This window comes from Scyliorhinus canicula, chromosome 6, assembly GCF_902713615.1.
Source record: "Scyliorhinus canicula chromosome 6, sScyCan1.1, whole genome shotgun sequence".
NCBI classification, from domain to species: domain Eukaryota; kingdom Metazoa; phylum Chordata; class Chondrichthyes; order Carcharhiniformes; family Scyliorhinidae; genus Scyliorhinus; species Scyliorhinus canicula.
In genome coordinates, this window is record NC_052151.1 from 44,737,810 (window position 1) to 44,750,062 (window position 12,253).

General features: G+C 43.2%; 1 protein-coding gene across 1 annotated transcript in view; it reads left to right on the top strand.

The window, feature by feature from the left end:
• Positions 1-12,253, top strand: part of LOC119967133 (prolyl endopeptidase-like) — a 160,278-nt gene that overhangs the window by 53,619 nt on the left and 94,406 nt on the right. The window contains exons 8-9 of the mRNA XM_038799252.1: positions 599-790; positions 10,578-10,775. Of these exons, the coding sequence (XP_038655180.1) occupies positions 599-790; positions 10,578-10,775 (390 nt within the window). The remainder of the gene's footprint in view (positions 1-598; positions 791-10,577; positions 10,776-12,253) is intronic.

Sequence of the window (12,253 nt, forward strand, 5' to 3'; positions counted from 1 at the left end):
TTATTTTCTTTAGAGCAGAGAAGGCTACGGGTAGATATGATTGAGGTGCATAAGGTTATGAGGGGTTTGGTCAGGGTAAATAGGAAGCAGCTGTTCCCCTTGGTTGAGAGATAAATCACAGGGGGGCAGAGTTTTAGGGTGAGGGTCGGGAGCTTCCGAGGGGATTTGAGAAAAAGAAAATTCACTGAGGGTGGTGAGAATCTGGAATGCACTGCTAGGGAAGGTAGTGGAGGCTGGAAACCTCACAGCCTTTAAAAAGCACTTGGATGAGCACTTGAAACACCATCACATTCAATGATATGGGTCAAGTGCTAGTTACCGGGATTAGCGCGAGACGATGGGTTGTTATTGTCGGTGCAGTCTCATTGGACCGAAGGGCCTTTTCTTGCAGTACAATTCTGACCCTATGTCCATGAATAAATATATTTTCTGAAAAATTGTGTTTATGCGCATTTTCTGTTCAACTAAACTACTTTTACCACAATTTTATATCAAGTTTAATCTCAAAATTACCTCTTAACATAATGGGATTTTAGTTTGTAATCAACTCTTGAATGGTGAGACAAATTGATTAATTAACTAAGTTCTGTTTTAATAGGAATTCTTCCTTGGGTCAAACTGGTGGATAACTTTGATGCAGAGTATGAAAATGTCACCAATGAAGGGACAGTGTTCACATTTAAAACAAATCTCAATTCTCCACATTATCGCTTAATCAATATTGACCTTAGTGATCCTGATCCTTCCAAATGGACAACCTTAGTTGCAGAGGATAAGAAAGATGTACTAGGTAAGTGTAGAATTTATTTTCTGTACAATTTCTATTAATTTCATTTTACTACGGTTTACTCCAACATTTTCTGAGGTGTGCCCACTTGATGCAGCTGCTTGAGGTTATATGAGTTACCTAAGCTAAATAGATACCTACTTAACCTATTTATATCCTTCTGCAGACTTGTATCCGCCTCTCACCTTTCCTACCCATCTTTGTAACATAAACAAATTTAGCTACAATATATTGGGTCACTTCATTCAAGTCATCCAGGGTACCTTCAGCATACAGCAGGCAAGGAGACGAGTATCTTCAATAAACAAGGGAATGATGGTCTGAAAATAATTTATCCTTTTCATGTTGACATATTTCAACTAGGTCTTGTTTACCACATATTAACCGTTGGAAATTATGAATTCAGATAAAAAAGAGATGGATAGATGTATGAATTACATCAGCTTGTACTGAAACCTTGCTTTAACATCTAAAATTGCCTTCAAGAGCTGAACACCATGGAGGAATTGAAAGAGTTCTGTTGGGTTGAGAAAACCAAATGCTTTGTCAAAGTTAGGTTTCTAGTAGTCTTTTATTGAAGAAAGAGATGTAACAAAATAATTTTGGAAGAGAATGCAGGGCACAATAAATAAATTGGTCACTGATGGTGGGGTGGGAAGTCAGGAATGGCAAGCCATGACCTAAGTAAATGACAGCTTGAGGAGGTAAATATCTACTCCTGTTCCTATGTACTTTTAAGAGTTCCCAAATAAGCTGATGTGGGATGTGTAGAAATTTGAGAAAAGACGAAAATGTACTAATGAGACGGTAGCAATATAATAATTTGTTAATCCATTACATTCGTATATTTGTCTGTCAAACTGCCTATGTCCCTTTCTATAGTAAATTACCTGTCAGCTGGATTACATGTTCCGACCCTGACCCTAACATCCGAGTGCTCCTTTGGCAGGTAGTGACTAGACTGAGGTGTGACTGATGTTGAGATTTTGAAACCATAACAAGCTAGAAAACTTTGTTGGGCACACGACTCTTTAAATCTTCCATTGAGGTGTTCCTCCCAATAATTGAATTTGCTTTTATACCAATGGTAATTTATTATATGATGTACCACTGGGGCGGCACGTGGCGCATTGGTTAGTAATGGGACTACGGCGTTGAGGTCCCAGGTTCGAATCCCAGCCCTGGGTCACTGTCCGTGGAGTTTGCACATTCTCCCCGTGTCTGCGTGGGTTTCACCCCCACAACGCAAAGATGTGCAGGTTAGGTGGATTGGCCACGCTACATTGCCCCTTTGATTGAAAAAATAAATAAAATAATTGGGTACTCTTAAAAAAAAATTTTTAAATTATTATACCACCAGCTCCTGAATTCAGATTGTGTAACTTGGAAATTTCAGTATTGGTTCAGTATTAGACTGAAATGGTGCCTGTTACGACTGAACACACTGATCCCAGTACCATGGTTTGGCCTTAAGTGACAGCCTTGACTTGGTTGGTAGCACTCTTGTCTCTGACCTGGTTTATATTCACCTCTCAACTAACATTATTAAAGACATTATCTGTACCTTATCTCATTGCTGTACATGAGTTGCACACAACTTGTATGCTGCATCTCCTGCATTACAAGTGAGTATGCTTTAAAAGCAGTTCATGGCTGTAAAGTGTTTTGTGGCATCCTGAGGTTTTGGAACACTAGGTTGATTCCTTTCTTGTGATCTGCAACATTTTAATTGGTGCACAATTAATCAACTTGTTTCTAGTCTCTGATGGCAGCAGTTGCTGACAGGTTGTTTGACATGAATGAGTAAGATACAGATACAACTGTCACTTTTTATTTTAAAGGTTTTGAGACTCTGACCCCAGATGCTGGAAACTTTGCTTGTTAAATATGAAATTTGCTTTGAAACTTGTTGACTGTTGGCATCACCAAAAAAACATCTTTGAGGAAATAGAAGTGTTGGAGGCGTAGAGGCTGAAAAATGAGTCACAGATCCTAGCACTCTGCTAAGTCCTACTTATGATACAATTTGTGTAGATATCACGAGAAAAATCTCCTTTGAATTCTTCTTGGAGTTAGGACATGTTTCAAAGATAAAAGCTATGTGATTTGACAATTATTGATTCTTCCTCTGCAAATAAGTTCATAGAACATAGAACAGTACAGCACAGAACAGGCCCTTCGGCCCTCGATGTTGTGCCGAGCAATGATCACCCCACTTAAACCCACGTAACCCGTATCCCAACAATCCCCCCATTAACCTTACACTACGGGCAATTTAGCATGGCCAATCCACCTAACCCGCACATCTTTGGACTGTGGGAGGAAACCGGAGCACCCGGAGGAAACCCACGCACACACGGGGAGGACGTGCAGACTCCACACAGACAGTGACCCAGCCGGGAATCGAACCTGGGACCCTGGAGCTGTGAAGCATTGATGCTAACCACCATGCTACCGTGAGGCCCTTCAGCGACAGTAAACTAAGGTGGTGAGGGAAAGATAATGTCAGATCAGTAGGATATTATTTCATGTTTTCAGGAAATTGCATGGTATACAATCAAGACACTGATTTGGTATGGCAACATTGCGAAAGCTACATTCATGTTATCGTTGAATACATTTTCTCTGTGTACTTGCTCAGCTGTACTTTTCATACATACTGCCAGATTTCCAGGAACCGATAACACATGCAAACTGACAGAGGAGGGCTTTAGCAAAGTGAAGGAGATACTTAGCAAATGTCAGAGGACCAAGTAGGCAATGTTTAATGGTGCTTATGTATTTCTGCTTCTGTAAAATAATCCTTTTCTCTCAAAATTCCTGCCAGTTGTTCAGAGGGTTAATCCAAGTTCTTGATAGGAATTCTATCTGGTGTGCTGCAAATAATAGTGATCAGCTTTTCTAAAGAACTGATGTACATCTTTCATGAGATCAAAATATTCTTATACTTTCACTTCTGGATTATTTATTTTCCTCCTTATCTTGAGATTATGAAACCTGTGATGAAGTAGGAAACCAGATGGCAGTTTTTTACTTAATACAAGATTTTTTTACAGAATGCAATATTACATTTGTCTGTCTCCTCTTTAACTCTGTGTTCCAGAAACCCTTCTCTATACTCTTGAGCAAAACAAATAATCACATAATCCAATTAACCAAACAATCACCCCTTAAAGGGGCATAAAGTACGATATTCAGTTAAAATTCAACAACAAATGTGAATTATGGAACTTTTCCTCACACTTGGATAAGCAGGTTTTGATAACATTTGTGTCCAGTTTTGAGCCAGAGACTTTTCGCATGTACAGCAAATGTAATAACCACGACTACAGAAATGAGAATGAGAACTGTTGAAACTAGGGACCTTTGGATTTTCGGTCTTGATCACCAACATCCAAATGAGGAAAAGCAGTAGGCCACTCTGCTCCTTGAGCCTGCTCTGCCATTCAGTAAGATCATGGCTGATTTTATTGCAACATCCCGCCTATCCTGATAAGCGTTCGCCCGTTTGTTTATAAAGAATCTATCTACCTCTGCCGTAAAAATATTCAAACATTTTGCTTGCATTGCCTTTTGAGGAAGAGAGTTCCAAAGGCTCACATTCGTGACATATTGGGAGTGCTATTGGAGTGCTAGATTCTCAACAGACAAGTGCGCTGGCTCTCACTCTCTCACTCTTTTTCTCTCTGTCTGTCTTTCAGAAGCTTCTGCCTCTCTCTCTCACAAGAGAGCTCCTCACTTGCTCCTCGCTCTCCTCACTCTCATGCTCTCTCCTCACTCTCACGCTCCTCTCTTTCTCGCTCTCTTTCTCAGGTGCTCTTCTTTCTTTCTCTCTCACGTACTCCTTTCTCTCTCACGTGCTCCTCTCTCACGTGCTCCTCTCTCCCTCTCTCTATTCCTCCCTCTCTCAGGCACTCCTCTCTTTCTCTCTCGCTCCCTCTCTCAGGTGCTCCTCTCGCTCCCTCTCTCAGGCGCTTCTCTCTCTCCCTCTCTCCAGCGCTCCTCTCTCTTGCTCTTTCTCGTTCTCTTTCTTTCTCAAGTGCTTCTCTTTTTCCCTCTCAGGTGTTCCTCTCTCTCCCTTAGGTGCTCCTCTCTCTCTCCCTTTCTCAGGTGCTAGTCTCTCTGTTCCTCTCTCAGGGGCTCCTCTCTCTCTCTTGGGTGGTTTTCTCTCTCTCTTATGCTTTCTCTCGTGCTTCTCTCTCAGGTGCACCTCTCTCTCTCAGGTGCTACTCTCTCAGGCGCTACTCTCTCGGGCACTACTCTCTCTCAGGCACTCCCCATCGCAGGCTGCACGCTCCTCCCCCTCGCGGGCTGTACACTCCTCGTGAATCCCTCACCCGATGAAGGAGCTGCGCTCCAAAAGCTAGTGATTCCAAATGAACCTGGACTTCAACCTGGTGTTGTAAGACTTCTTACTGTACTCAATAAATAGGAAGATATTGAGAGGGGTTCAAGTGAGGGGCCTTGGGAGTGCATGTCTGGTTCAGGGGCTGGTTTAGCATACTGGACTAAATAGCTGGCTTTTAAAGCAGACCAAGACAGGCTAGCAGCCGGTTCAATTCCCGTACCAGCCTCCCCGAACAGGCGCCGGAATGTGGCGACTTGGGGCTTTTCACAGTAACTTCATTTGAAGCCTGTTTGTGACAATAAGCGATTTTCATTTCATGTCCACAAGTCATGTCATGAAGGTGGCAGGAATGCTTTTTCTTTACTGGGTGGGCTATTGAATACAAAAGCAGGGATGTAATGATGAAACTGTATAAACACTGGTTAGGCCTGTTGCATGTTTATATGAGTGTATTACGCGTTTATTGGAGTGTATTAACACGCCTCCGTTTAAAGGCCGTGTGCTTAACACTACTACAGCTCTGTGTGTGTATTTTCAGCTCGGAGTCGCCAGGTGCCGTATATAGACACCTCACAAGTATTTCAAGGTCAGGTTCAAAGTAATAAAACTATACACTGATTAGTAAGTTCAAACGATCAATATTTATTATACAAATATAATAAATACGCATGCATACGCTAAAGACTAATACCTATTTCTACTATTAAACGACTAAATACTTATCTAAGTAGGAACCAGCAAGGTCAGGGGACAAGGCCTTTGTTCCTTTCTGGGCTGCACCTTCTGTTCGCTAATAGTCGAATAATGTATAAGTAATGCCGGGTTCATGTAGCGAGCGTCGTTTTGGCACTTACTGAACGATGGCTGGTGCTCAACGGCTGGTGATGGAAGACGGGATCTGGAGGCTGGAGTCGGAGTCGAAACAGCAAGCCGGAGCAACAACAGACAGCGAGGCCGGAGCAAAACAGACAGAACCATGTGCGGGGTCTATCTTTATAGGGCCCCCAATGCCCATGCCTTTTCGGGGCGGGCCTTTACCTGCCATGTATCGATTGGGTTATTTCCCAATCGATGTCTTACAAATCCCCCAATCTGAGGGTCTCTTCTCGATGGGTGGGGCGGTCTCTAGGGTCTTTTGTGATGGATACTTCTGGTGCCGTTTCGTCTGGGCGTCCACTCAAAGTATCCATTCAAACCCAAATGTTGCCATTGTGTGTGCCCAGATCTGGATTGCCTCATTACTATGCAAAGCATTTTGCTATTTACACCTTTGGTTGAGATCTTCCACCTGGCCATAAACTAGTTTCGTTACGTGCAGAATGCTAATTAGCCTTTGCAGACTGCTTGTCCTGGCTAAAACTGTTTTCTCCCTGTTTTCTTGTAAAACTGTTTTCTTGTCTTAGCAGTTCTCCATTTTGTTAGCCCAGTGTCCATCTTAGGTGGCTACAGGCCACACCTAGAATCTGTATTTTTCTTTTTTTTTTTTTTTTTTTTTTTTTGAGGTAGTTTTTGGCTTTATAAACAGTTACAGACATCATCAGAAAGGAAGCAAAAAAGGCAAAAATGTGCAAACATCCACGTACTTTCAATACTTCCATCGTAACATATTGCACAAGCCCGCTCCCCTCCCACCCGTACTACCCGCCATATTTTCCCTCCTACTCTACTCTACCCCCCCCCCCCTCCCCCCACCCCCCTGCTGACGCTCACTCTCCCGCAAAGAAGTCAATAAATGGTTGCCACCTCCGGGTGAACCCCTGCACAGATCCCCTCAAGACGAACTTAATTTTTTCCATCCCCAGGAAACTTGACATGTCCGCAAGCCACCACTCAGTCTTCGGGGGCTTTGAGTCCCTCCACGCCAATAATATTCGTCGCCGGGCTATCAGGGAAGCAAAGGCCAGCACATCGGCCGCTTTCTCCCCCTGGACGCCCGGGTCTTCCGAAACCCCAAAAATTGCCACCCCTGGACTCATCACCACCCTTGTTTTTAGCACCTGGGACATGACCCCCGCAAATCCCTCCCAGTACCCCCTCAGCTCAGGGCATGCCCAAAACATGTGCACATGGTTCGCTGGTCCTCCCGCGCACCTAGCGCATTTGTCCTCTATCCCGAAAAATTTGCTCATCCGAGCCACCGTCATATGGGCCCGGTGAACGACCTTAAATTGGATCAGCCCGAGCCTTGCACATGTCGCGGTCGAGTTTACCCTACTCAGGGCCTCTGCCCACAGCCCATCCTCCATTTCCCCGCCTAGCTCCTCCTCCCATTTAAGTTTCAGTTCCTCTGTCTGGGACCCTTCCTCCCTCATGAGCACCTTATAAATACCCGAGACTCTACCCTCCCCTTCGTCCCTCCCAGAGACTATTCTGTCTAGGATCCCCATTGGCGGGAGGCGCGGGAAAGATGGGACCTGTCTACGAACAAAGTCCCGCAGCTGTAGGTATCTAAAATCATTTCCCCCTACCAACCCAAATTTCTCCTCCAAGCTCCTCAAACTCGCGAAGCTCCCTTCCAGGAACATATCACCCACCCTTCCCGCCCCTGCTCGCCGCCATACTCGGAACCCCCCATCCATACTGCCGGGGGCAAACCGATGGTTGTCGCAGATTGGCGTCCAGACAGACGCCCCCATCTCCCCCACATGCCTCCTCCACTGGCCCCATATCCGCAGGGTCGCCACCACTACCGGGCTGGTGGTGTACTTGGCCGGCGGCAGCGGTAGAGGAGCCGTGACCAGGGCTTCCAAACTGGAGCCCCTGCACGAAGCCGCCTCCACTCGCTCCCAAATAGACCCCGTACCCACCATCCACTTCCTTATCATAGCGATGTTGGCCGCCCAGTAATAATTGACCAGACTCGGCAACGCCAGCCCCCCCTCGCTGCGGTTCCTCTCCAACATTGCCTTCTTCACCCGCGGAGACTTTCCCGCCCAGACAAAGCTCATGATCAGCCCGTTAACTCTTTTGAAGAAGAGAATCTGTATTTTTCTGGTTGACATAATTGTTCTGCAGAGGAGCTTTACAAGAATGTTGCCAGTGCTTGAAAATTGCAGCTGTGAGGAGAGATTGGCTAGACTTGGGTTGTTTTCCTCAGATAAGGCTCAGGGGTGACCTAATTGAGGTGGATAAAATTATGAGGGACCTACACACAGTCGAGAGGAAAGACTTGTTTCCCTTAGCTGAGGGGTCAATTAACGGGGCACAGATTTAATGCGATAGGTAGAATGAGTGGAGGGAATCTGAAGAAATAAATTTTCACCCAGAGGGTTGTGGCATCTGGAATCTACTGCCTAAGCTGGTGATTGAGGCTAAAATGCTCAGCTCATCTAAAGGTACCTGAATCGACATCTGAAGTGCTGGAACTTGAAAGGCTACAATAAAGGTGCAGAAAAATGGGATTAAAATGAGCGGCTAGTTTTTCTTCCTCTGGCTGATTGGCCTTGTTCGGCACCATAACTTGATTCTGATTGGCCGGCAGCTCTGTTGCCTTAGAAGTAACAAAAGCAAACAGTGGCTAAAAGCAATGGATCCCAACTTCAGCTAAGTCATAGTCTATTGGTCAGGTCGTTCCAGCGATTGCGGGGAGGGGGTGGGGGGGAGAAAGAGAGTGAGGTGTGGGGAGGCTGGAGAGGTTGAAGGAAGTTATCTTGCGGGAGGGCATAGAGGAACCCCGACAAAGGAGGTTACCCCATCTCCCCAACCTTCCCACCCAACAGCAACCCATATAGCTGGGCTGCTTGCCTTGCTTTTGCATTACCCTGCTGGATGAAAAATTGCAGCGGAGTTAAAACATAGGCCTAAGTGCAGGCAGGCAGGCCACCTATTTTATTTTAGAAGCTCCCCTGAACCCCACTACAGAAAATTCACCCCAGTGTCATGAAATTGTTAATTATGCTGCACTGTAGAGATCTACCATGAGGATTTAGTGGCACTTGCGAACACTAAAACTCAATAGAAATTTGAGTTAAAACTTCTCGGGTGCAAATAAGAATTGTTTATTGCCTCTATTTGATTACAATTGAGAGTCACGTAAATCTTATTCTCTAATAAGACCGGCTAGAAAAAAGGACTTAAAGAGGAGCAACTTGTACACAATTTAACTTTCAAAATAATACAGAAATGGTTTCTTGCTTACGGCAAAACAGCTTGCATTTACTTCAAGAGTTAGAGTGGAAAAGTATAGAGACAGCGAATAGTTTAAATCAAAGTATAGATGATTCATGAATAAAGATGGCCGTACGGACCCTCATGGTTATCCGAAATCATATCCATCTTTAGCCATCTATCTACACCTCTACGTCATCCTAATTGGGTTGGGTTAGAATGAAATGAGTTTGATTTGAGGCTTAGCTGTCAATCTTCAATGTGCAACATTAGTTTTAAATTCTGAATACTTGTGCATGTTATGGAATGAGAATCTGTGCTGTTATCACGACCAGCTTAAACTGGTCTTCTGCTGACTTAGCTGTTATCTGTATTGTGAACAATGCTGTCTTCATATTACTATGGCATTGCTATGGTGTTGCTAGGTCCTTGATCTGATAAATGGTACAGCACAAGTATAGTGTCAAACTGTCTTGCAAATTATTTGTTAGCTCAGTAAAAGTGCTGTTTTAATCTATAATGGAATTATGCTGTTTTGTGTCTCTAAGTTTTGAGATGGCCTGAGTTTATGAGTGAATGTAAAATGGATATTTAAAGACTGGTGCTTAATATTTACGCTAAATAGCTATCTTTTACCTATCAGGTGTATTAGAAAATAGTTGGTTTCTACATACACTTAAGCTTTCTTTGTGACTACCTGAATAATATACTGAATTCTAATCTCTTTGTAGAATATGCAACACCGATAAATCTGATGATGTATGATTTTTGCTAGAGGTCATGCCTGGATGTTATTTTCTGGTTCAGCCCATAGCAGGAGATGTCAGAATCTGTCCTGATTAAATGTGCTGAACCAAATCTATTATTTTTTTCAAATGCAGATGTTCGTGCTATGTTGGCCAAGTCACACCAGGTGAAGTGTTTAATACTGCTAGGATTTCAGAGTTGACCTTTCATAGTTTAGCTTTATTATGCCAAACTAATGGAGCAAATCTCATTAAATTTCCAGGTTATCAATTTCTTTCAATAAATTTAAATTTTATACTGGAATTTTGCTAAGTATTTGATTAGTTTGTCTTTGCCGTAGGCCTCGACAGGTGCACTCTTGTCATTACTGTATAATGAATAATTACACAAAGACGTTTGATTTTGATAAAGTCATTGCACTTTTGTGGAAGAGGCACGCTGTATCACATTTTTTTTTAGCTGTACATGAATCATCAAAAATGCACAAAAGTATAATTTAGTTGCATTATTTGAGGTCAATATTTATAATTAACATTTTATCATTTGTTTCACCAATGTATTTACTATTTAAGTTATCTATATTTTCAGAATGGGCTGGATGTGTCAAGAACAACTTTCTAATTTTATGCTACCTCCATGATGTGAAGCACACTTTACAACTTCATGAACTGGCTACAGGGGCACACTTAAAGACATTTCCGTTGGATGTGGGCAGTATTGTGGGCTACAGTGGGCAAAAGAAGGATTCTGAAATCTTCTACCAGTTTACTAGTTTCCTGACACCAGGTGAGTACAGAATTAAATTAATACAGATAAATAAGTAAACTCCCAAGTACTAGAAGAAAGTAAGCCACAACTTCCTGGCTCCCCAGCATTTGGGGAGGTACCCTAATGATGTGCTGGAGAATCCCTCTTAGAGGTTCCCAGGTAAGGAATTGGCAATTGTCCGAAAGACCTAACTTCTCCTAAACAATTGTGCTGGACTGGTAACCATCCGACAAAGGGATTCAAATCACTAACTTCAGATGGTCTACCAGCTTTACCCTCGTTGTTATTCTGAAAGAGAAGGAAAAAATGACTTGTTACTTCAGAGTAACTATTTTAAACACCTCGGTGACTTTTTCTAACTTTTTTACTTTCACAATCAAAATAAATCAGGCAAATTGAGATCTATTTAAATTATAATTTTCCCATTAAATAGCAGATACAACAAAGATAGATCTCATAGATATTTACTAAACAAACCAGTCAGCATATATGGCACCAATTTCAGCCACTGAAGTTCTTCAATCTCTGATATTTCTCGGGTAGAATTGCAAATCATTTTTTTTTCAAGCCATCAATTCTCACCCAACAGCAGCTCCCAATCAACCAGAGTCCCATGGGCTGGGTCTTCACCAAAGTGGTTCACTTCTTCAGAACCTTCTCAGCTCTGTTCACAGCAGTCTTGATGGTGTAGATCCAGGAGCCCTTGGTGACTACCCTGTTGTTACGGATAGGTGGGGTTTAATTTAAAACAGCCCTGATTTCTCCCTCCATCAGCTTTCTGTAAACAAAAAGGTTTTTTTTTATTCCCCCTTCATTAGTGGTGATATATTTTCCCCAACCCGTCAGATTTGGAGTGATCAAATCCAATACAGAAAAGAGGGATAAGGAAAGAAAAAAGCAGAGGGCAAAGACCACAAAAACAATAAGCAGTATTGCTTCACGTGAATCCAGAATGCGAAGTCCAATAGAGTATCCCTTCACAGAGGTTAGCGGGCTAAAGCTAATAATGGATAATCCACTTTCCAGTAGTGCTGATTTCCACAATCGGTGAAGCGCATAGAGATTATTTGGTTTTATAGTGGGAGCTGGTACAGAAATTCAGACATTCCAGTGGAAACAGAATAGATGAGGGCCAGGCAAATTAAACCTGGATAGATCTCTGGTGCTGATGCTGTTTTGTTGATGGAACGCGGTAGATATTCAGAGATATTGAGATTCCTATGTTTTTTTTTGGAAGGCTAGAAATTCCTTTTGTGTGAGCCGTGGGCCCTAATTTGGGATGAACCAAACAGGATAGAGAAAGGAACAGTGGGCATCTCCTCCTCCTCCTCTCTCTCTCTCTCTTTCCCTCCTCCCCCCCCCCCCCCCCCCCCCCCCCCCCGGACTTGGTAGAGCCTCATTCCTTTTGCAGTTGCGATGAGTCATTCTTTTCTCTTTGCAGTTGCTGCTGGAGCCACTGTTTTTGTCAGCATTTCTTTCAGTAACCTAACTATTTG